Source organism: Orbicella franksi, chromosome 10 (assembly GCF_964199315.1).
Source record: "Orbicella franksi chromosome 10, jaOrbFran1.1, whole genome shotgun sequence".
NCBI classification, from domain to species: Eukaryota; Metazoa; Cnidaria; class Anthozoa; order Scleractinia; family Merulinidae; genus Orbicella; species Orbicella franksi.
The window spans coordinates 6,666,894-6,692,674 of NC_138154.1; the positions used below are offsets into that span (position 1 = coordinate 6,666,894).

The 25,781-nt window shown below is 39.5% G+C and overlaps 1 protein-coding gene, 1 long non-coding RNA gene and 1 pseudogene across 5 annotated transcripts in view; 1 reads left to right on the forward strand and 2 right to left on the reverse strand.

Moving 5' to 3' along the window:
• Positions 1–1,523: 1,523 nt before the first annotated feature.
• On the reverse strand, positions 1,524–11,243 carry LOC145499403 (uncharacterized). The gene is made up of 5 exons (XM_081478916.1): positions 11,134–11,243; positions 10,960–11,047; positions 9,827–9,977; positions 8,670–8,914; positions 1,524–8,282 (listed from the first exon to the last, which is right to left on the reverse strand). Exons 1-5 carry the CDS (start codon positions 11,181–11,183, stop codon positions 7,908–7,910), a joined length of 909 nt encoding a protein of 302 aa, XP_081335042.1. The 5' UTR covers positions 11,184–11,243; the 3' UTR covers positions 1,524–7,907.
• A 2,349-nt stretch (positions 11,244–13,592) lies between these two features.
• The window catches only part of LOC145501147 (uncharacterized), a 68,260-nt gene continuing 56,071 nt past the window's right edge, over positions 13,593–25,781 (forward strand). The window contains exons 1-4 of one of the 4 annotated variants that reach the window (XR_014051186.1): positions 13,593–14,343; positions 14,750–14,806; positions 17,085–17,444; positions 19,273–19,351. This is a non-coding gene — a long non-coding RNA (uncharacterized LOC145501147). Of the gene's footprint in view, positions 14,344–14,749; positions 18,346–19,272; positions 19,352–25,781 lie in introns of those variants that run through there. The other 3 variants (XR_014051188.1, XR_014051187.1, XR_014051185.1) reach the window with 3 other exon arrangements.
• On the reverse strand, positions 21,550–23,080 carry LOC145501024 (uncharacterized; annotated as a pseudogene).

Genomic DNA, 25,781 nt, shown 5'->3' on the forward strand with positions numbered 1-25,781 from the left:
TTGATCCTTTCATTTGCCCAAATCCCAGGTGAAAGTTACTTTTTATTCTCTAAGGATTCTGTAAAGCGATTTTCTGCATGATATTACGATGCAAATCACAAAAAAAAAATAACTCAAAGCAATGTTAATGCCTTCAGTGTTTACTGCACATTGTTGAATCATTTACTTTATGCAGAAGTTTTCCTCTATGCCAATATGGTATTGGCTTAAAAAGTTGTGCCATATTTTGTTTAATATTTTTGGCAAGTGGAATGTGTGACTGTAGTTGAGCACCTAAATAGATAACTCAAAGTTGTTCATTTTTCTCTACTTTTAAAAAGAAATCTACTGATGTGGGACTCCTGCTAACCACTAATCAGATTGGAGCCCAGAAAGATCTTGCCTTTTCGGTGACAAGAAATGTTTCAAACTGGAGCCACTTGCTGCAGAACTGAGAGGTTATGGGATCAGCCTCAAGATGGCACTAATCTGGCAGATAAGGCAAACCAGTTTGCATCAAGATATTTCACGATCAGATGTGCTAGAGTTTAATCTGAAACTTGATGGACAACCTCTTTCAGGTATTTCAAGGAATTTTTGGTTAACTAGTTTGTTGCTGTCGAGCATTAGCAAGACAGCACACTATTCTTCTCTGTAGGGCGAAAAATCCAAAATTTTCTCGGACATAAGACTCGAAGCCTGCGCAGTTGAGTATTATCCGGGACAATTGAAACGACAATCACACGCACATCACATGGCTGTCATATCATCTGGGATCCACACGTGAGATCACTTTGCACGTGAGAAATCCTCGCATGCTGTCAGATGCTTTCGACTTTCGAATCTTTCGTATGCTGTCAGTTGTTTGACCAGACATATTCCACTTTCAAATCTTTCGTACACTGTCAGTTGTTTGACGTTGCCATCATACAAGTAGATAAGTATTTTCTGAATGTTTTCATTTATTCGATTGCAGCTGTCTTTTGGCAGGAATGGGTGGATGGTGTTGAGGTTGACAAAACCTACATATTTAAGAATTTGAGAGTAAAGAAAAACAATTACACAGAGGAAATTTATGCCAATACAGCTAAGGAAGGCTTTCATTACCAAGAAACGGATGCCTTCTTAGAACTAGCAGAGACTGAACCAACAATGATGGAAATGACCACTAAAGATACCACAATATCCATCATTGGTATTAAAACTGTTTCATGCTACTACACCTGTAATGCCTGCGGAAAGACAACCAAACTGACAGGCAAATTACTAAAGTGTGGATCATGCAAACTTAAACAAAGGATCACTCCTGAGAGCAAACACTGGTTTGTGAGACTTTTTGTAAAAGACACAACCACCAACAACAAATTTTACCTGTCTGTCTCTCACCAGCAGCTGGTGAAACTGTTCGATGCTTCGCAACAAAAAATGCACGCTGCCCTCACAGAGGATGATCTAACTGACATTCTTCTCGAGATGGATGATTTAAACATTACTTTAAACCTAGCTGACAATAAATTGCTTCATGTAAATTAGATATGAGGACTATAACAACAGAAAACAGGTTCCTTCAATCTTAAAAAACTGTTTTCTTCCAATGTACTATGATGATGTAGAAAACTTACTGTCAATAATGATTTTTATTTGCATTTTTTCATTTATCTAATTAAATTTAAAATTCATTACAAAGTTAACATCTAAAAAAAATCACCCACTGGATATTGGTTGATTATATTTCATACAGATGTAGGAAGAAATTTTAATCCTACTTACTACTGATTTACTAAGTATCTTTGCCAAAACCTTTTTGCCAAGAATTTATTGTTCAAAGTAGACATATTTTTATAGTTACAGTTATTGTTCACATTAAAAAGAAACTCTACTGGCTAATTTACTAAGTACCTTTCCCAAAACCCTTTTGCAAATAAATCATTGTTCAAGGTAGACATATTTTTATAGTTACTGTTATTGTTACCCACTGAATATTGGTTGATTATATTTCATACAGATATAGGAAGAAATTTTAATCCTGCTTACTACTGATTTACTAAGTATCTTTGCCAAAACCCTTTTGCAAAGAATTCATTGTTCAAGTTAGGCATATTTTTATAGTTACTGTTATCGTTCACATTGAAAAGGAATTACTCCAGTCGAGAATATTTTGTATCAAGTTTATGGCCTATAACATTATTTTCTAACTTGTTGTTCAAGTTACAGTTCCAAATGAAAACAGTTTAAATGTGTAAATGAGAAACAAATTTTAATACATACTTGAAGTTAGAAACTTTGGTATCTTGTCAAGATACACATTGTATAAGGATGAATTTTCCAATAAACGAGTATAGTTGTCATTTATAATTCCCAACATCTATCAAATTAATAACTTATCAAATCAACAATAAAAAATAATTTCCTCTCACCTTTTAGAACAGCACCTCTATTTTGCTACTACCTACATTTTCAACCACTTTCCCCACCCCACAAACAACAAAGCATTTTCAGCAATTTCCCAATGTGGGTCAAAAAACTCCATAAGCCTAACAATTGGGCCATTTTTCTAAAACACCACTTGCTGTAGTAATTATTACAAATCATCCAGTGAGGGCCTACTCTGGACACCCCTACCCTCCAAAGATAAAAAAATTTCCAGACCTGTTGACTGTTCAATTCAGTTCCCACCGTTTTATCAACCTTTGGCAGCACTCACTTTCATAATGAAATTCCTAGTTTAGAATTAGAAAGAGATGTTTTAGGTCCTTTATCAGTCACTGATTACAGTCGAACCCCACCTTCTACTAGCCCCAAGGAGTTTTTTTCTATTTTGTTTACCCCTATGAAGTGGCCACCCAAAATTTAATACACCTAGTTTGGCTTTGTTTTGGAAATGGTGATGTAGAGTTCAAAATAGAAGGTGACAACAGATAGAAATCTTTAAAAACATGTTTACTATGATTGTGCTGACATGATTCCATGTTCACAAAAGCAATTGATATTAGGTTCATTATGTGCAACAGTAGTCACAAGACTTATGTAATGCATGTTTGTATTTGAAAAAATTATGTTTGTACCGACCCTCTGGCTAGTTCTTCATGACAGAATCCCTATATTAAAAGGCAATCCCAATTAAGAGACCGGTCCTCCCATTTTCTGGAGGATGGTGGCTTAATAGGTATCATCAACTGTTAGTTATAGTTTGTTTGATTATCTATAGGAAGAGAGCAAGTCTCTGTTGGAGTTGTTCCAATGATGGAAGCTGCAGGGAAAGGACTCAATGGTGCCCAGTGTGCACTATCTGTACTGCCTATTGCAATTGCCAACTGCGCAGAGAAGAAGTAAGCCCAATTTTTATCTGGTGTACAAAAAATAATCTAAGCCCCTATTTACTTCCTTTCTCTGCTAAAAGATAATCAATATTTACATCTGATAATAGTCAAATTATTCAATGATATGTAATGAGGCTTCCCAAGAGAAAATAAATTTTACTGGGTGACATTGTCCAAAAATAGCCAATTACCACATGAAATGAACTTGTGATAAGCAGCTTTCTTTGAGCATTGTTGACATTCCAAAAGTTTGTCAGCGGTTATTGGTACGAATATAGGAAACTATGCAAAAAAGTATCTACTGTATATTAGCTTGGACAAAAAGTGGAACTTACTGAAAGTCTGCATTGTTCATGATAATCTCTTAACCAGACCCAGTGGAGGATTGATACTGAAGGATTACACTATTTATTTCCTGTTTCATTGCACGAACTTCTAGTTCGTGCCATCTCAAATGTTTGTGGTTTATATTAGTCAAAATTAATTCAACTACAGTAGTTTTATTAATGAAAAATAAGTATCGTACTCGGAAAATAGCAGTTCGTGAGTTTTTGCTTTAACCTTTTGTTAAGGAGTGAAGTGAAAAAGCTGAATGTCCATCTCAAGGAAGAAAAGAAGGTCCTTAAAAAGCTAGGTCTCACTGTTGATGGAAAGCATTATAAAGTTGAATTTAAAGGTGAATAGTATTACATGAAATGCCAGGCCCTGCCAGATATACCAGCTTGTCACAATGCTTACTTCAGATGTTTTCAGCTGTTTTGCATGTCAGATCATGATAAGAAATTTTTAATGTTACGAGTTTTAAATTTACAGTTATTGCAGTTGAGTCTGCAGTCAAATATTCCTTTGTTTAAAAATGCAAGTGAACGAGGCAAAAGGCTCCGTGCAAAGCAAAATTGACCCTTTTACCTTGTCTGTACACTGTATGTCAAACTGCTGATAACTGCAGTAAGAGCTACTGTTTGGCCTGACCACCCACAAAAACTATACACATGTCGTACTGTACAAGTTATGCAAACCCTCACTGTGTCTTAGGTTTCAATAACTGTCTCAAATTCTCTCAAGCTCCCTTTGCCTTAGACAATATTGTAAACAATGAAAAAGTCCTATTTCTTAACTATTACTACTTCCATTGCAGTTATGGCTACTACATGACCTTAGAACTCCTCAAGTTCCCCAAATTTCCTTTGAATTTGAAATTTAGAGTTTGAAGTTTTATTTTTAAGTTTTTCCCACCAAGTTAAGAATAATATCATGCTCAGTTTCATCATACTCCTGGACATTGACAAACTTTCTTCTGTGCAATTAATTTGTTTTTAAAATGACCGGAAAGAAGGCAACCTGCCTTCATTTGCGTGGTTTCCTAAAGGCACATCTTTCACCATTCACGGTAATTAGAAAAAGAAGAGAATTAAAGCACTCTTGCATGCGAGTTCGCTTTTGCTAGAAACCTATTGAAGTGTAATTATGGAATACTGAATGGCAATTGTCTTGGTACTGTCTTCTTATATAATCAGTAAAAGATGATGAAAACTGATTTTTTGTTTTATCAATGGTGTCAATAGATGATTTAGCTAACTATACAATGATCTCCTATAGACAATTAAGCGGAGCTGATTTTGTGCTCCAAATTGCAGGGGATTGTATCTCTGTTAGTCTAGGATTTCAAAATTTCATTAGGGGGACATGCCCCTGCCACTCCCCCTATCTTGGCAAGGCACTTTGGGCCTTGCATTTTTTCTACCTAGTTGTCATGGGCTGATGCCTGCCTTCTAAAAAACCTTATTGAAACCCCTGGTAAAGAAAATAAAACTTTTTTCAAAAACCAAATTTATCCTCTAAGGTTACCGGATGGAAACATAACTATCAGTTACAGGACAAACAAACAAAAAGTAAATTCAAAAACCGATTCCTGCCCTTCAACTTTTGCTCAAGACTGTTGCCTGGTAGGGCTTGAAAAAAGTGACGTCTAGTTGTCTTTTCGTGCTGGGCAAGTGACTTTTCATTCTCACTTGTCTGATGGGCAAGGGATTGGGCAAATCATCTGCCCGCTAAATCATTAACAGAGCAAACTAATACTTGCCTAGGGTAAGCGAAATTTGAGAGCTATTTGTCCCAGGGGCAAGCTGGAATTAAGTTTTTAATGGAAATGTTTCTACAGTTACTTTGTGTCCACAATCTATGCAGGTTTATAGACAACTTTCTGGGTTTGATTTTCGGTGCGATGCCACATGTGGACATGTATCGCAAAATTCCTAATTTTGCCGGTCGGTTGCCGTGGCGCAGTGGTCATGAGTATCGCTTGCCATGCCGGCGACCCGAGTTCAAATCCTCTTGGGGTCGCCCGTCAAACAGTCTTTTTTACGGTGTTTTACTTTATATAAAATTTCAAAGTCTCGCTGCCGGACACAGAGTATTCTGAAAAACCTGTCCGGCTGCCAGACATGTAGCCACAGAGCAAAAAAAAGTCCAAAAAATGCCACATGTTGTTGTTCCAAATCATATGTTTGACTCGGAGTAGATTTACTAGAAAATTTCTTCCTTCCACGGGACTTACAAGCATCTTGTCCATTTTTCATGGACAAAATGTAACATTTAAAACAATGATAGTTAACGTACCTGCACGGTTTAGCTGGTGTCGTCCTCTGAATAACGTTGGAGTCTAGTGGAAACACAACCCAAATGAAACAAGTACGTCAGCTGATCGAACTCGGCTCATCTGTGACTCCAGCGAACAATCCACCGAGGATTCATGACTGAAACAGAGAATCCTTTGCAAAGAAGGTTGCCAGACAAAATCCACGAAGACCGTTCACATTCCCTGGACCAAAGGCCAACACTTTCAATTAAATACGACGCTTGAACACGACGCACTGCGACACAGCTAAGGGCAGCCGACCGGGCGGCCATTTTATACGTATGCTGTTTTTTCGTCCTCATGCTTCCACGGCCTGCCCCCGGATGCATGCATACGATGCATGCGTGTTTGCGTGACCATATTAGGCCTCACATTTCCCCTCTGTCGCGGAAAAGTGTTGCGGAATGGAATTTTCAGTCTTTTATTACTAACCTCAATCGGAGAGTGAACATGGCTAATCAAGTAAAATTTCAACTGAATTTCCTTGAAATACGATTTCCTATTAGTTACCCTTTAGTGATTACTATTTGACTAAAGCAGTGTGAAGGAAATTCGCAAACGTTTTTTTTAATAATTTTATCAAACTTCTGGTCTTTGACTGTCATTATTGTGCCCGTTACTGAAAAGTACCGATGCCATTCCACTCTCGTCAAGTAAGCTTCGCGTTTATGTGACAAAAATTGTGCGCTCGCGTGAAGCCGCCATGTTTGTTTTGATATTTGTTGCCATTTAAAGCTCGCGCCATTTTTCTTACCCATTCTTCGCGCGGCCAAAAAACCCTATTGGGCCACCTTAACAACTAGCGCCAGTCGTATCATCTACGAATAGGTACTCTGATATAAAAAGGACGGGGGTACTTGTAGCACCTCGGTTCGGGTTCAAAAAGCGGTATTGGCACCTCTCAGGGTGTGCAGGCTCGGTACCTTGAAGGGTATCAAAGCGAAAAAAATATGACAGGTACCGAGAATTGCGAGCGGCGAATGTACGCTTTAAGAAATCTCAACTTGACTACTTATCATTCTCCTTACGATTTCGTTGCTTTCGTCAGAGGCTCTGCCATACCACACTGAAACAAATGACTTGCATACGATATACTCCCAGCTACAAAGCATGACAAAGCCTTGTGTGTCTATGGTCTTGCATTCATACGGTATCTTTTCAGGGCAAGCCTCAGATAATGTGGTGTTCGGATATATAACAAAACTGTCTTCGATCGAGCACTGATAAGTTTCACTAAACAATCACCAGAAGGATTTATATCAGGGAGTGGGATTTAGAAGATGGGTTCAACGAACAGCACCAAGACTTTGGAAACCGTCATTACGACAGGCGGACGGGCAAACAAGGGTCTTCATGAACTGTCAAAAAAAAATAATCGATGCTTATTACTATAGAATGCACTGAATTTGCTTCAGTGATCACCCAACTGCGATTTTTTTTTTGAAATCACCACACACACACCCAAAAAGCGATGGAACAGGACGAATCTCGCGGTACAGAAGGACTGGGCAGGGGTTGGTTCACGTCATCGTAAAGATTTGAATACTGTAACCATTTCGGACTCGAAATTCCTGTGTTTATATGTTTGGCGTTTCCCAGATCCAGCCCCACTGTTTCCCTTGTGCCAATCATTAAATGAATGCTTGTTCTGCACGCTCAAAGTGACATAGTGGTCACGTAAAAATCACAAAAACGGACAATATCATTTTGCATTTCTACATTTTATTTTAGCAATTGATTATTGGGTAGAGGTTAATGTATTACTTTGATCACTTGAAACTAAAGCACCATATACGGGGGCGCATTGGGATGTTTATCGAGTGACTGATTTTTATCTAGATCACAATCTCAGTTCAGTGAGCCGAGGTAGTGAAGGTTTCGCAGTCACAAAATCAACGGTGGCTATTGAGCATTACAACTATTACCCAGGCACATGCTCTATGTAGATGGTATATAATCTCCGTAACATCTTAGCGCAGCCCGACGCTAATCAACCTGTTACTCGGTATGTTTGGATGATGACCATTAGTGTTAAAGGCCACACCCTTGTAATTCACGTTTGTGGACGCTGTGCGGAAGTATGGCGAGGCTTTGTCACCGCACCAAGAATCACACTGCTTGTAACAGCTGCCCGTGTAACCAGAAACGAAGAAACCGGTGAAGAAGGCCGTGTCACAGATCAGCAGTTGATAAGAATAAGCGTTGTTTGCACCCACGCCGTCCCACAATCCATAAGTGCTAGCAATATTCCCATAATTGTTAGCGGCCGTTATAGGCACTTTGGTTCGCCGTTTGAAGGAGACTTTCTTTCCGGTTTGGTGATCAATGAACATTATTTCCGAGAACTACAGGATAAATCAGAGTATGTTTGCATTAAGAGCACATTCGGCGAAAAAAGTGTTGGGCAGATTTCTTTTTGTAGAGTGTCCTTTTTTCGTAGCGTGTAGTTTGTTGTTTGAGATTCCAGCAATATTTCACTATTCAGTCTACTCGATTACTAGTTGTCTTGCGGCTTTCATTGCCATTTGCAAAGTCACCCTGAACTGCTACTGTGCGTCCAAATGACGTATTTCATGCCGATTTTTTGGGAAAAGGATTTACTAGATTGGTTACATGGAAGAACGTTTCACTGCTACGAGAAACGTGAAGTACGTATCGTCTACGTGAACAAGAACCCGCTTACAAAACACTGATATTACACTACATGATGGAAAAGTAACCAGTCAACTTACTACGACATTGTTACAGTTTGTTCTGTAACCGTCACTTCCATAAGGAAAATTGGAGCTGTACGAGACCTCAGTCCTGGGTTTTGCTTTATCATCGGTTGTGTAACACATGGTCCATCCTCCATTGAATGACGTCATGTCACAATAAGCCAGGAATGCATTTAAATGGCTTCCTCCATCCGGGTCCAACCAGTACACACCATCTCCCTCGGAATGTCCTTTTTTCTTGATATCCATACAGTCGACTCCTACAAAGAACGTGAATGTTCTACTGAATATTACAAACAGCTGCACACATTAAAGAATTGTTTAATCCTTTGAATACCTCGGTTTGAAGAATTTAGCCCTGGCTGGAAAGTAAAACAGATACAATACTAGTACCCACAGGGTTGCCACGGGTCAGGACGAAAATTATTCAAGGTCAGGGAAAAGTCAGGGAATTTTAATTTGAGTCGGGAAAAATTGACGTTTTGAAGAAAAGTCAGGGAGTATTGAAATAATTTAACACGGCTGATACAATACCCAGGATTGAAAGCTGGAAAAAAAAATATGGAGTCACTGTGATCTCAACGATGTCAATTTCCTGAATGAAGAGGGGAAATTTGGGAAAACTAACACTCTCGATAAGCGAATGGGAAAAGAAGCCGCTACTAAACCTGACATTTTGCATTTCTTCAGTAAGGGATATGTTATTTTTACCAGGGATAAGTCAGGGGATGTTGAAAAGGGATGTCAGTGGCAACCATGAACCAACAGTGATCTCTAGCCGTATATTGCACCATAAACTTCTTAGTTACTATAAATCACGGAACGAAACTGAGACCATTTATGCGTTAAAATTACTAGCAAATTTAGTTTAGTAGAATCGGGCTAGAACAGCATCTTTAACTTTTGATTTAACAGGTGAATTAAGTCTTGATACCTCGATGTTAATCAGGTCTAAAGAAGCAAAAAAAAAACAAAGTAATAATATCGGAGGGTGATTGCGAGACGAAAAATAGTCATTTTGGAAAATATTAAAATTATGACAACGACTTCCAATTCCGTAGAAACCCGAGAAGAAAGAAATGACATCTAAAGCACTGAGGCCCGAGTGAAGTTACAAGATCCCAAACTCGAATTCTTGCATTCTTGCTTTAGACAATGTCTTCGATACCGACCTGCTTTGTCGCGGGAGTTTAGTGCAACCTTTTGGTCTAACAGTCGTACCCACGATTTTCCATCGCAGAATTCCAAATGCAGTTCTCGCATGCGCAGCAAACCTTTGTTTTCGATGTTGCAGGTGGCGCTGGATTCTTGTACGCGAACCTCCTGAAAGCAGCGAGAATGCATGATTGAAAATACTATGAATTTAGGTAGATCGTGTTTCTTTTTTTCTTTTCTTTTTTCTTAACTAACCAAATTTATCCCAAAGGTCGCCATTTAACTTTACGTTAGAAAGAGAGAGAGAAAAAAATAACAATAACTACCGGAAGACAACAATTTGGGGGGTACAATAGGATTATAACCCGTTAACCTGTAGTAAAAAACAAATGCTCAATAAAGCTCACGTTTGGACTACATATCTTCCCTTCAATAAACCAGATAAAGAAAACACCAGTCAACATATCAGTTAACATAGTCTGCTCAAGTAATTGAAGTGTAAATAAGCCACAGCAAAAATATTCTTCAATCAAAAGGAGGGAGCAACTTCAGAATACCCGGCCACGTTATTTAACCTCGTATCTGCTTACTTTTCAGTTTTTTTTTTTTTCCGGACCCCGAGACGCAACTTAGGCTACAAACCAGAAGCAAAGACAAGTGAGTCGTTCCCGGAAACAGTTAGTCCCTCCCCTAAACCAGGATTCCCTACATATAACATATCGACAATGATTCTAAAGCTTACTTTTTAGAAGTCGAGGTTAAGGTAAACTGATAGTAAAAGGAATCGGCGTTTATTTTCCTTCCTAATTTGTTAAAAGAGTCGGAGGGGTGCAGCAAATTGAAATCTTACTTTCGACATTGCCCCCGTTATTTATTTTCACGTCAAAGCTGTATTAGGCACTGGTATAAGTTCCAGACAGACGCTATCATTAATCGCAGAACGGAAAGCAAAGCTCAGTATGTTAGTATTGGTTTTGCTCCATATTGTCAACCCGATTAAGCTAATTACAGAGTGAATTGCAAAGCATCTCGCGGGCTACTCGTCAGTAAGTTCAGGATTGTGCATATGCATATCAGGATAAATAACAGCTTCGTAAGTTTTTAAATAGACTGCAGTTAAATATATTATGAAAGACAAGGATATCAATACCTGCATGTCTCCGAGTTTGATTTGCCCAAGCTTTAGCGATTTTCCACCGCTCTGGAAAAGAACGTTAACTGGTCCGCACGCCACACCTCTGTCAAGAAAAGAACGAGTTAATACCATCAGAAGAGCCGAAAACCGAGAATATTGATACACATGATCTCGCGCCTTTTTACTTACTCCAGGCACAGAATGGCGACGAGGAAAGCGAAGGACAACTTCAGAAGCATTCTCGGACTAAAACCACAGCGGTACGACAAGTACGAAATGTTAACCGTGTGGCTATCCAACTTTCATGTGTTTGGGCACGGGACACGATCGCGAGCAGCTTTATATAGCGATAAGAAACTCGATCAACCTGGACATTCGATCTAACACATTGATCAGAAGTAAAGAAGCTTTCGATGTATAGCTATTATAAAAACAGATTTAAATCTAAAACCTGGGGATTTTTCCTCTGAGTACGTGCCTAGTTGGTGATTAATGATTTTCTTTTTTTTTTTTGGAAAATAAACACTTGAAGCTACTTCAGCTGGCACGCACGTTTTGTTGGTTTGAGTGTCGTGCTGACAGAGTGTCTATATTCAAGTTACGACTGTCAGTAATAGAAGCAAGTCGATTCTGTTTCCCGAACGACGCGTTTGTACAAGGTTTTAGTCAAGCATAACTTCTGCCGTCGTGATACCGCCTTGTTTCATCGAGCCGGGCGCTTCAGTTTTGACATACACTGTCTCGTGTGAAATCCAATTGTTCAAGGTCGAATATTAGCGAAAAACCCCTCATGGATGCTCTCCCGACCATAAGCCATGTGACCTTAGGTGTGGAAAAAATCGAATTAAATAAATTGTATTTATTTGTTATTTTTCTGCATACTGTAGAAACAGTAATGCAAGGAAGCCGGCAAAAGCGATAAAAATATCATCAGTGAATCACCTAGCTGCACGCAAGTTCTTCGGAGGGATTTTCTACATTCAAGCTAGATATGGAACATAAGTATACACTGCGGGAGAAACACAAACGTTACTTCTCCTCCCGGTATAGTGATCATGACAACAGCTGGAAAATGTGCATGTCTCGTAGTAAAGTTCTGCTCAGTTTAGAGATGATAAAGTAAACATTTCCAGCTCGACCACAGATAGATCACTTAACACAGATGTCGGAAATTCTATTTAGTCCATTTTCGTGGTGTTATCACAAAAGATGATTGTTTACGAACTAATCCGTGATTCCTGTCAAGTTTACACAATAACCTTATGACGCAGTTTCTAATCAGACGGTTTACTTGAGCGACCTAAACATTCAAACAGATTACAATAATCAGGAAATTACTTGAGGCTAAGTACGTAAAGTATTGCAATAATTAGGAATTATGCATAAAAAAAGTCGCTATATCATTGACACGAACGCACTTTCTGTGGGATGTTAATAAACGAAACACCCTCTTTAGAGTTTATTCTCAACAACCAGGCTGGACGGAAGGGCAACTGGTTCCCTTTATCTTGCATCTAATTAGTCACAAGTAACCACCAACCCTGCCGAGACCCGGAGATTTTAATTAAAATGTGTATATAGCCGGCTAGATATGTTCCCGGGGCGGATACTCCCATGTCAAAAGGTCTGGGATGCCCCCCCGTCTCACTCAGGAGTATAAACAACGGACTTTGGTTTCACGTAAGGTCTTCAGGTGGAAACGTCGATGTTTTTGGTACTTTGAGAGTTGCAGTAGAAGAAATAATAAACCTGAAACGTTGTCATGTTAAGTTTTAAGTGCAATGTTTTGGAGGACTAATCAAGATTTCCTTTATGGGTATAATTCAGATGTTTCGACCACAATGAACCCAGAGTTTAAGTAGCACATCAAACTTTAAAGACTTTAAAGTTTTGTTTCCCACACGAGAAAAATAAGCCGCGAACTGAACCATTTATACGAGCGCTGCTTTCGCGAAGTGCTCGTATGAATGGTTCACGGCTTTTTCGTGACTTATGTCTCACTTTTGCGTTGGTTGTCATAGCAATTGCGGAATCGCGCGAGCGCGGGAAAAATTGCCCTTGCACAGTGCGAGTTCGCGTCTTACGTGAGCCGGCACACAAGCCGCGATACAGGTTATTTATTTGGTTTCGCTCAAAACCCTCAGCCTACACAGGCCACGGCTTTAACATTATCAGCGGCTTGTGTAAGACCTGAACTGGTTAAAATGTACCGTTTATACGGTAAGTTCCCGTCTTGTGTAAGTCGCGGCTTATTTTCCTCGTATAAATTGCCCTATTGATGTCGTATAACGCGCTATTCTTCAGTTTATAGAGTCCTTGTATGACTGTCTTCCCCAGGTTTCTATTAGTATAGGTGGGTAGTTGATAGTTTCTGCATACACGTGCAATTTAAGGCGGAGGCGAAGCTGCGACGATGAACTCCCGACAGCCTCTCTGTTCACGCACGATCGAATAAAAATACAAGGAAATAGAGGGTTTCGAACAGTCTAAAGCCCGACTTGAAACTATGTTTAAGTTGTTGTTTTTTTTTGCTGCCCCGAAAGTGAAGTTCAAAACGACTAGTATTATGAAGCTTAAAATGACTTATATAGATATACATTTTTTTATTTTATTTATTTATCTATCTATTTATTTTTTTTTGGGGGGGGGGGTTGGGGGGCTTTTGTTTTCAAGTTTTCGAGATTTAGGAGTCTTAGGATCTTAGGGATTTTCGTTTTTAGACACCCAGTTTACATATCAGTAATAATGGATGCCGAGACACAGAGAATAATCGCAACTTAACGAGGTTGATGTTTTTGTCTGGTGGGTCTCACTGCTTACAGCGAGTCAGCGAGTTGTCGTCAAGTAGTATACATTTTACAATATTTTTACATGTTTGAGAAACATTCGAATAACTGGGAGATTGGTTTATTTCCATTCTTCCAGTAGCCTCCTACGCTAACGTCTGGTCGACTGCGTAGGAGGCCATTTTTCGAGTAGACGGGGTAAGTTTCTAAAGAGACTGTGGTGCTGCGGCGGTGTGGAGTATAACAAGGTAATTTGGTTTTATCAACTGGGTTGATAATGTGAATTGGCCACCGTGAAGAGATTCGCGTGCTGGTCGTGGAGATAAACTTTTAAAAAAAGAAAATAAAAATTGAAAACTGATAACGTAAAAAAACGTGTCAAAGTGTCATCTCGTGAAATATCACGAATGTTTGGTTTTGGAGAGGCTGGGATCTAGTTTGATAGGAGGGAATATTGGAGTATTACTACACGACTTCGACACCGAAGCACATTTTCCCGAGGGAGTTTCGAGGGAGTTTTGAGGGAGTTCAGGTACAGCTGACACGAGCAGACGGTGCATCGGCTGTCTCATCTGTCTCAGCTGTTCTCCTGCAATGTTTCACGAAGACTCAAGTAAGTATAAATCTCTTTATTTTAACCCGTACAAACGTCCTTTTACACTACAACAGTGCTTCGACATCATTTCAAGACAGTTTTGGCCGTATTGCTTTGGAGTAAGTTCGCACGACGAATGCTCCGAAGACGGACTTTCTGCGACAGGCTTAGTGAACTGTGGACTTTGTTGCAGTCGACTTAATGAAAACTAGCGTAGATTCCTTTGTAGCGACTGAGGAAAAACTCTTCGTCTCTATTTTACAATTTAATCTGGTCGGTAAATGAACGCTATCACTTAAAGGTGTGACATGTGCACAGCACATTTTGTGTTGTAGTGTTACAGTTTGTAGTGAGAGTTAGGGTTTTCTGTTGAGATAAGGGTTTTTAGGATAATTTAAGCTTAGTTTCCTTTCTTTTTACTTAGGGGCTATTTCCTTGATTCGCCTGCTCATATCAACACGGAAGAGCAAAGTGAGAGAAGGTCGGTCATAAATGTGTCTATACAGAACTGGTCAAAGGGTTTGCAGTATTACATGCGCGTAAAGCGCGCGTACTACACGCAGATTACACGCAATATCCAAGCACCTTACACACACTTTCACACAAATACATGAAAATGTGCGTAACTACACGCATGTAATTACGTGGAGTAGACGTGACATTGGGTGTAAAATGACTTGCAGTCGTTCAACTGTAACTCATTAAGCGCGTGTAATGAGAACAAAACAATATCAAGGTAACATTTACCATACTGGATTGCACTGCAATACGGTTAAGTCTTTCGCCCTCTTGCTTCTGGTCATCAAACATTTCTAATAGAATTGACCAGTTGCCTTAAACTGGCTTACTGCTTTGCAGTAAAATTATTTTTTCTGTTGTAGTTTCAACAAGTTGCGCCTGTGACTGGCAGGCGTGCTAGGATTCACTGAGATAACAGAACATAAACATGTAATGTCGCTTTCAATTTTAAATTGCAGAAATCAGTGTACTTTAAATCAATCTGAAGATTCATTAAAAATATTTCGAACTCCAAAGTGTTTGGAGTTTAGCGGTGGTCAAAAGCTTTTCCCATTGTGCTTTTTTTTCTTTTCGCGAGAAACAACAAGGGCACCAGTGACTGATGAACTGAGGCTTGACGGACATGAAATAACAGCAGAACACAATATTTTGCTTGAGATTTTCAGCTAATTTTTAAACATCAGTTATTCATCTTCAAGTTTTAAAAGCCTTTGAAGATTCATCATTAATAGTACTCAGAAGTGAATGTCCTCTTTCTGAAACCATTGTTTTGATCTGATAAAAATGAAATTCGATCTGTTTCTCGAATAGCGTTGCCTAGCATGTGAACAAAATCTTCCCCAGGCGGAAATCCTGTGCAGTGTGAGAGTTGTTTTAAATTAGTTACTGTTTCAGTTTATTCCACACGCATATACATGTACAGACATGCGATGATCTGTGAACTGGACTTAACCTACAGATCAAAATCCAAATGTTTTTCTCGAATCTAGCTTATCAGTAGTCAACTGTATTGAAATTTAAGCCAAATAATGGAATGAACCAGGTGTGAACATTGTGGGTTGTTGTCAGAAGGTTACACACAAATCTGACAAATTGAAAATTAACGAATGCTTAGATTTTGTTAAAAAAAATTTCAGAGTATTCGCCATTTAAGATTAAGAGAGAGTCTGATTGTTTCTCTTTGAATCCCTATTTCATTGTTATCGAAGGAACAGGATTTGAAATGACATTTCTTGCATGGGTAAACATTATGTTCCGATGTACGTTGTATCTGTTTGAACGTACATGAAAGCTCAGAGATCTGTAAGAATTAAGTTTTGATGTTAGGCACAAGTGCAAGCTGCTACAGATTAAGAAAGAGTATTTGTTTGATAGGTGGTTGAGCTAGTCCACTAATTTAGCAATGCTTCTCACCTTTTAAATTTACTTTTTGTTGTGAACATGGAGTATCGTGTGTATCAAATACAAGTTAGTGGTGGCTTTTTGTTTTGCAAAATACATGCAAATGTGTGTATGAATAACAAAGGTTTCTTCTAGTAAACATACACGTATATGGTTGAGATTACACGCAAATGCGTATAATTACCAGATCAGTAAATTTTACACGCATGTAATTATATGCACCTTACACGCAGTGTCCACGAATAGTACACACAGACTACATGCATTTTACGTGCGTATAGTTGCTGCAATCCCTTTGACTGGTACTGTATGTCTGGGAGCCAGACAGGTTTTCAAATTATACTCTATGTGACCTGCAGTCAAAATTAAATTTTTGAAACTTTCAGTTGGTAAGATCAAATCCCTGTTTATATGACTGAAAACTTCACTATTTCCACTGTAGTATGAATTTTTGTGAGCCTGGCACCCAGTATACCGGTATTTATAATGAAGTATTTCAATGACTGGCAGCCGGACAAGGTTTCAAATAGACTAAATGACTGGCAGTCAAAACTTTTTTGTAGGTTAGGCTAAATAGCACTCCGGTTAACCTAAAAAGCACTCTGGTTGGCCTTAAATGCACTCCAGTTAGTCTGAGTAGCTCTCCGGTTAGCCTGTTTACGGTTAGCTTTCAATAATGCTAGGGGTAACACTATACATGCTTAAAAAATTCTGAAAGCTGTCAGCCGATTGCTGTGGCGCACTGGTCATGAGTATCACTTGTCATGTGGGGGACCAGAGTTCGATTCCTCTTGGGGTTGCCTGTCACAGTGTTCTTTTTACATTGTTTTACTTCATAGGTCTTTGTGACCTGGTTTGCACCGGGGCTCTTCGCAAGCTACACACAAACACAGGTAAGCTGAAACAAGGTGTTTTGTTCAGGAAGCTTGGTTTCAAAGAAATCGGAGTGAATCAACGTAGTAGTCAAAGGATACATTAGTCTTTGGATCACTGACTGGATCTGAAGAGAGTTTAACATTCCACATTAGGCTGTTTGTGTTGGACTTTTTTGAACATGGTGCAAGAGAAGTTGTTGAGACACTTTGTCTTGTTATTTTTCCTTTGATTTCCTTGATGAAAGACCAGGTGTCTAGCCTGAATGAGAAAGGAGTCAAAGCTATAGTTTTGGGGCCAGAAAGTTCTATGACACGGAAATTAAAGTGCCTATAACCCCAAAACATTTTTTTCGCCTAATCAAATCTCTGTATGGAATTGGGAAAATGTCGCAAAAATTTTTGAATTCGGTTAAAACCCGAATTTTTTACGAATTTTTAAAGTTGGCGCTGTTAAGAGCACGACCGAGCATTCGGGAGAATGGGACCAGTGACGTCATTCCAGGCCATTGCCAGCGTTGCTCCAGTATAAACTCTCACGTTGTTTTGTGTGTGGGATAGAGTACTGAGGGTTAGTTTTTTGTCAAAAGAACTTTTGTTTGACTCAACAAAAGTTTGAATATTCAAACGTACTTATAATGTCGTCCAGCGATTCTAGCTATGACTCTAGCTCGGACTCTGAGGCCGCAGAGGTCGAGGTCGAGTACGACTTAGAAGTCGAGGGTTCATCAAACCCGAGCGAACACGAAACCTCAGATGATGAACCAGATGCCTATGCGAATGAGCCGATGGCAGACGAGGAATGGCTGGCTCAATATGAAGAGGAAAGAAAAACGGAGGAAGAACTAGAGAAGAAGCTTCAAAACCGATTAAGTGGATCAGAGGAAATCAAAGAATGGTTAGTTGGCATTGTTTTGCGTTGCTAGCGACGCGTGGCGACGCGCCATTTGCAAGTTTACGGTTGTCGGGTGCATATTCTACTATTATTTTAGCTGTTCTTCTTTGTAAATTTTTCTTCTCTATCTTTGTAAGTTCCTTCCTTTTTTCTATAAGCTTTTCCCGCAACGACTTTACTGTGTTGCTTAGCTTCCTCTTTTCATTTCGAAGAACGACGCAGCTCGCGCACTCTTCACTCGCACCGGCACTTTCCCCAACTTGCTCTGCAGGCGGATTTCCCTCGACTTCGCACACATCTGGTGGCTCTGATTCATGAACGAGTTCTGCTGCTTGTGGCCGTTTTTTCTGCATTAACTAAAGAAGAAGATGCAGTTGGCTCCTTGCTTCTTCTTCTACGTTTAGGCTCGGGCTCGACTACGGGGACACAAATGTCAGGACTTTCCAGCGCGTCTTTCTTCCTCTGAATGCAGAAAGACAAAGCGAAATATTTCAAAGGAATGCACTCTTAAAGACCATCAAAACTTTTGCAAATACAAATCGAGTACGTGAAAGAAACATGTTAACAACGAGATGCCGCGGGAAAGCTGCTCATTTTAATGAAAATACATGTGCATTTCTCACCTTTCTCTCAGCTCGCTTGCTTTCTGGTTTACTTCCGCCCGAAACACAAGGCGCTTGGATCGTCGGGCAAACACAAATGCTAATTTCATCTTTCCGTAGTCTTCTTTGCATATTGACGTTTGTCAATCCAGGGAACATTACTTCGTAGTCCTCTTCTCGGAAATGCTTTGAGCACACTGCCGAGTACTTCGTGGGCTCCCAATGAGCACGCTTAGATTTTACGAAGTCAACCCATTGCTTTCTTCTTTTTCGCTTCTGCGGTTCATCAGCCCCTTCAAAAGGTATGGGATGAAGCGAAATACCTTCTGCCTTACTTGGCTTATTATTACAGCCGAAAACAACGCATTTATCTGGCATTTTCAAGATTTCTGACCTTCCGAAGCGAAGCAAACGCGGTTCCAAACAAGAAAGCGATCAATGGCCTGGAATGACGTCACAAGTTTCGCTATACCCAGACCCTTTTCAGTGACTCTGTGACTCGGTCGTGTTTTGAAAAAGTGCCATTTTTCCGATCTTTAAAAAATCATAAAAAATCGCGGTTTGAACCGAATTAAAAAATTTTTGCGACATTTTTCCCAATTCCGTACAGAGATTTAATTAAGCGCAAAAAATTTTTTGGTGTTATAGGCACTTTAAGGATGCTTTTGAAGGTAAATACAACCTTGCGTTAATAAAGTCGTTGCACTTTCAAGTGGGTTTGAATACAGATTGCGGATTTAAAGCAGCTTCCCAGACTCTAGAAAACAAAAGTGGTAATGCACAGTATTACTTCGAAGTTTAATTCAAATTTTTGAACGACTACTAAAGCCACGGCCAATAGAAACTCAAGCTTTTACTTTAGCGTGAAGAATTAATTTGAACATGTTGTCACGCAGCGAAGCACATCTGCGAAATTTTGAACATTTTTTTGCTTTTAGATAGTTTTTTTTGCCTCATCTTGAATGAAACTTTATTGTTGTTGAACTTCCTGTCATGTTTCTTTCATTTGGTTACCTTTCTTTGGGAATTTTAGGTTTTCAAAGTCAACAGTATTTTTGCATGGTGGATTTCTGCATATTTAATTACGGTGGCCTCTGCGGCTGTGTTTGTTTAGTTTATTCCCTTCGTTCAAATACAATTTTTTTTAGTTTTATTCAGCTACTATAAAACTCCTGAGAAAAGAACTAAGTGGGCACTAATTTAGCACAGTTGTAATATGATTTATCTCAAAATAACTGGCTTGTTTTTGTCGTCTTTTTTATTTACAACTTTCACCTTTCCTTCACTGCGCTGCATTCGTCGCACGTGAAGAAATGATCTGATTTCTTGTTTTTAAATTGTACATTAGATATGTCTTTTCGCTTTTATTTTCCAGTGTTTTCTCAAATGTTATCCAGTATGGTAAAAGAATGGAAATTTTGTTGTTTTCAGTTTTGTTTTGTGCTCCAAAGTCAAGAATTAACTCGTTTTTGTGAGTTCAATTTTCTCAGCTTTTGTCGAGCAGCAAAGAAAAAATATGATTTTGTGTTTTCTTATCAATTATAATACAACTCAAGTTGAGTTTTTCTTGTTGATATTTTTTGAAAATTTTGGCCCATAATTTGTTCAACTTTAAATAAAGGATGTCTTAAAATCTGATCTTATACATGGCTGTGGTTACTGGGCATATGATTTATTTTTCTGCTTACACTCGCTCTAAAATATTTAAAAAAAAAATCCAGGGAATTAGGGGTAGGCTGTGAATCATTACGTCACACCCATGTTTTCGCGCCAAAAATTATGCAAATTTTAAATTTGAATCCGAGCAAGCGGAACAAGTCGACTTCATTTTATAGAAGAAGTCTTCTTGTGGCAAGTCTGTCTGGAGGCATTCAAGCGGGATGTTTTGGTCTATGTAGGCATTAACTTTGAATGACTGCCCTGGGACTGCAAACACTCATGCCCTGAAAAGGGTGTTAATCACTTTGAAAACATATCAAATGTTTTCTGTCCACACTTCGTTGGAGAAATTTGAAAACGCAACAATCACCAGTCATTTTGGATTTGTGGTTGAGGAAATCGTGACGTCATTGTTTTGGAAAAGTTCCATTATGAAAATGTTTTCCGTGCACATTAAAACACAAAGCCAGCAGTGCTTTTGTTTGAAGAACGCCCATTTTTGTGGCAAATTAGTGTGGACGGAGGACCGAACCATAGAAATAAAGCTGTGTTTTCAAATTTCTCTGGCGTAGTGTGGACAAGGCCTCAGTGTAATTGTTTATCAAGTATTGCAAATCAAACCTGAAGGTCAAAATTGCTAAAATTACGTACTGGTCGGTAAACATGCACTGAGTATCAGGTAAGATCGAAATATCCAATGATATCACAAATTGTTCTTGCGGACAGACTGGTTGGTGGTTTCCACTGGAATGCTAGCAAGCTTGTACCAAGAGTCTTTGTTCCCCTTGACCAGCGGTCGGGAAATGAGTGACGCTGGAAAGATCTGATTTCAAGTCCGAAAATATCGGACTTCCAGTTGAATTATGCCTAGTGCAGAAACATGTGGCTCAATCGAGTCGCTTGTGTTTTTCTTTAGCGTGTGAGGGCACCTGTTTTTTTCTGCTCTTGTTTCATGCAAAAAAAAACAAAACAAAATAAAACAAAACAAGAGCCAAAGAAACTGGATGCTCTTGCAGGCTAGTTTTTTTCCAATCATTTTCATTGTTTTTAATGCCAGTGAAACTTAAGACTGCAATGGAACTAGATATTCTTCGCTGTGGATACTTCACCATTGGCATACCTACATTGGTTACATGAGCTGGAAGTCTGTTCTTCTCTTTTCCCTTGACAAATAGATGTGTTCTCATCACACAGAGATATACGTGCAATATAAACAGGCATTCTCACTTAAGAATGACGAGAACACATAACAAGGACAACGTGGTACGAATGACTCGTACCAGGCCCCTATTCATGGCAGAGAGTCGTACTGGTGTCAGCTGCGATGTTGGGGGGGTTGTATCCCAGTGCTGTGTAGTCTTCGGGGTGGGCAGTTGCTGTTAGTGTGATGAATGGTTGGGACTTTGATGGCTGTCGGACCCAACAGTCAGTTAGGTGGCAGTAGAGGTGGTGGTCAAGTTTGATGACATCTATGCCAGGATAATGGCTGAGGCTTGTTGCAGTGCAGAGCGAGTAGAAGATGGCACCTTCTGTAGTATTACCACTGGGTGGGGTAGGCTTTTGGGGTCTGGTGGACTTGCTCTTGCTGCAACACACGCTAGCGAAATGGTTTGGTCGCCCACACTGTTCGCAGGTTGTGCCATAAGCGGGGCAGTCATTTCTTCGTATCCTGGTCGGGGCGCTCTTGCCGTGGCCATGCTTGTTGCAGTAGGAGCACAAATCATTGTTGTCTCCAACTTTGCATTGCTTGATGTCATCCTGTTTGGCATGACGGTATTGGCTACTTGCGGCATCCACACCTTGGCTTTGTGACAGGCGGCCAGCGGATTGTTTTCCAGCCTCTTTTGCCTCAATAAATTGGAAGACTTCTTCAAGGGTCATGTCTTGATTCCTTTCTCCTAGCAGATCTAGTTGAATTTCACTGTCAGCCAGGCCGCGTGCTAAGACGTCGCGCAAAATGTTCTCCGTGTAATTAACCTCATTAGTGCAACCAGGGCAGGTGACTAGAAACTTGCAGACGCCAGCTTGGCTGCGAATGCGGGCACCAAAACTACAAATCGTCTCGTCCTGGTCCTGGCGCATGTTGTGCAATTGAACCCCTGGCAACCATTGTGTTCTCCTCCCTCACGGCAAGTTTTTTAATAACTTCATCAGCAGTCTTGTTGGTGAGGGAGCCGCCTGCGTTTCCTGTGAGGTCTTTGCAAAGCTGTTCATTGCAGCATTTGAGTAGTTGAATTACCTTGTGTTTGCCTGTGACATTGGTCACTGCAACATAGTCGCCCCGACAGGTAAGGAAATATGACCAATCCTCGCTTGACCCTGCAGCTGACATTATTGGGCGCTGTACTCTTTGGAGTTTAGTGTTTGAAGCGGCACTTGGTGCAGTATCGGTGACTCCTGGAGCAGTGTGTGTGCGTTGTGAGGGGACCGATAGCAAAACGGCCGCAAGCGTGTCTGTCACTTCTTCTGTTTCGTAGGTACATTCAGGAAACGGGCACTTGTATTTCTTTGCCATTCGACTGTAGTTTGATCTGTCTTACTGTGATGGTCTTTCGCTATGGCGAGTGATAGTTTCATTCCTGTCTGAAAAGAAAGATGGCGGTCGCGATCAATGGTTTCGTTCTGTGTGGCGCATGACGAAAGGATCTGCTTGTAGTCAATGTTTTCTTCGCCTATTCACTGCTTGGTTAAACGTGTTCTCGTCATAGATAGGAATTTATCCATTTCACAGAGATATACATTCAATATAAACAAGCATTCTCACTTAAGAATGACGAGAACACATAACAAGGACAACATGGTACGAATGACTCATACCAGGCCCCTATTGGGCAAATCATATTTAGCGTCCAGGTCTCTGTCTTATTATAACAAAGGAAAATAACGCATGTTTCCTTGTCACCTTGTTGCAACTTTAAATGAAAATATCGCCTAGATTTTACATTTCACGGAATTTTTACATCGGAAACGTCCATCAAAAATGTCATGAATGTGTCCTTGTACGTCGTTATAAGCAGAACCTGAAAATGCCATTTTGCGACAAAACTCAAAACTCGTTTCTGTTTATCTCATTTGATAAAGGGAGATAAACTGTCTTTTCATTAAGACAGTATTGCCTTGATTTTTCAATATTTCTAATGTTCACTTTTCAACCACATTTACTGCCAACTATTTCTTGGTGAACCAGTAACAAAAATGATAAATTTTTAAAACACATGACCTCGTCCACCCTTGTCAAATGTGTTAGCATGATCGTTTCACTTGTAATGCCTTCTTATCCAAATGTTACTTTGTTTCTTTGGTACCTTATTAGTCAACCTAAACCAGATAATACTAAACATAATCCAAAAAATATTTTAATTCTTTTGTTCAATACACGAGTTTGCTCACAGAGCACTTTGATTGGCTTGTAAGCCTGTTCCATAACTCATAAGTGGCCAGAGAAGGTGGGGGGAGGTCAAGTAGGCCTACGCTTTGTTTAATTCATGGTTTATTACAGCTCAAGGTGGCTGATATATAAGATAAATCACTTCATTGTAAAATATCCTCATGTCATGAATTCTTAACAACTGAAGAAGATCTGATTTGAACTTATGAGGGATTGTACTTTACAACCTAGTACTACTGGACTAGATAAGTTTATGGGATTCCAAGGTTATTCTTCTTGCCACAAAACTCATGAGCCATGGCCTACTTGTCAATGGCTATGTCCTTGTATGCATACTTTGGAGCAAGGGCTGAGTTGCTCTGTCCTCATGGTTGCCCGTAGATAAGTCTTGACTCTATGCATCGGGCTAAAAGTTGCAGTTGACACAGACATAATGAGAAAGATCATGGGGATGGTGTTGAGGTTTTGATAAAGAGTTGGATTTATGCAGTCAAGAGTGTCAACCAGAGTTGCTGGTCATTCTCCAGTTGAAAGCAGCCACTTTGTTTTCCACCACTACATCTCGTTCTAATACTCTTTCTTGTCAGTCAGATGGCATGTGTATGAAAGCATTGCTTTGCATATTAGATAAAACAGTGAAATCGTTTAGCAAAACCTGCAACCCCTGGTGCACACGTTAAATTTACTATTCAGTGGAAATATAGAACTAGACATTGGAAAGAAACCCGAAAAGAAGGCTGGAGACATGAGCACTTAAATTGTTTCTTTCCTTCTATGTTTTCTTAAAAAAGTCACCCAGAAAACTAGTGCTATGAAATAATAAAAGAAATATTCCAAGAGAAAATAAAAATACTGAGAGAAGTTTGTAAGCCCTGGGCTTACTGGCTTAAAGGGAGCTACAGCCCTGAATATGTTGTTAAAAAATCTGAAATCGGGATTTGATGCAGCTTTTGTGGCCTTGAGAGACAATTTGTTTCTCTGTGGCCCCTGCCAAGGGACAAAAAGGCAATAGCATGGGACTAAAAACATTTTATTATGTTGCCTTTTTCATATCCAGTATAAATGATATTGTCTTTGTGCTGTTCAATTTTGATGTTTTTTTACATCAAAAATAACTCTGTCTTCCTCTTGGACATTTGCTCCACTGAAATAAAGCCATTGATAGAAATCACAGAAAGCCAGTTTGGGAGCAGGTGAAGAACCAATGTGCTGTGACTCATGTAAATCTAAAGCCAGTCCTGTGTGTATAATGCAAGTCTCATTTTCCTTCCAAATGTCGGAAAAGTGATCCTCACATGTTTATTCTCCTTTCCTGGCACCTTTAATGTGAAGAAGTCATATTTTTATGGGAGGAAAACAGGATTTTGTAGCAATATTCCAGAGCTGCTGTGCAGAGTTATTTGGGAAGGCCCTTTGGCATCAGCTGTGTTCAAGGAGTTGATAAATAAAGGCATGCCAAAACTGAGGATGAAACAGGGTAATATCTGTGACAACATTTAACACTCACAGCTACTCCACGTGTTAGGAATGTTGATTGAGACTTGAGGGAGTCTTGTTTGTAAAAACATTTGATAAGGCACTGATGAGCAAATTTGTTTTCAATATTTTAGCAATAACAGTAATATATGAAAAATACATTTTGAAACGTCAGCTGTCAACAGGTACATTATTTTTTAAAATGACATGATCTTTTTTCTGATGGGTATAACAAGTAACTGACTTCACCAGTAGCAGACTGAATGAATTTCAAACACAACTGAAAGTTTTGATCTTTGGGGACATTTGTGTACCCAGCCAGTAATTTGAAGGGATAAATCTGGTCATGCAAGGGGGAGAATATTGCAAGTCCACAGCATGACTCAAACCCTATGAAATTATCAGTTTCAAATTTATTTCAGTACGAGAAGGTTATTTTGATAAATTGGTACCTCTTGGAGTAACAATGAATTTTAGCCAGACTTACAAAGGGGGATTAATATTAGTTTTCAGTACTTTGAAGGATTTCTTTTGAATTTCCTATCATGGCTACCATCAGTTTGACATTAATTGAGTCCTCCCTTACCTGGGCTTGGCAAAAGGAGACAGTTGAAGTTTTTGTGAAATGACAAGTGTAAAAACTG

Bases quoted from the DNA above. Each gene is read 5' to 3' on its own strand.
- LOC145499403 (XM_081478916.1), bottom strand. From the start codon at position 11,183: ATGCTTCTGAAGTTGTCCTTCGCTTTCCTCGTCGCCATTCTGTGCCTG. The intron at 11,048-11,133 runs GTAAGTAAAAAG...TTTTCTTGACAG, and splicing joins GTCGCCATTCTGTGCCTGGA to AGGTGTGGCGTGCGGACCAG. The intron at 8,283-8,669 runs GTAAGTTGACTG...TTTATCCTGTAG, and splicing joins CAAACTGTAACAATGTCGTA to TTCTCGGAAATAATGTTCAT.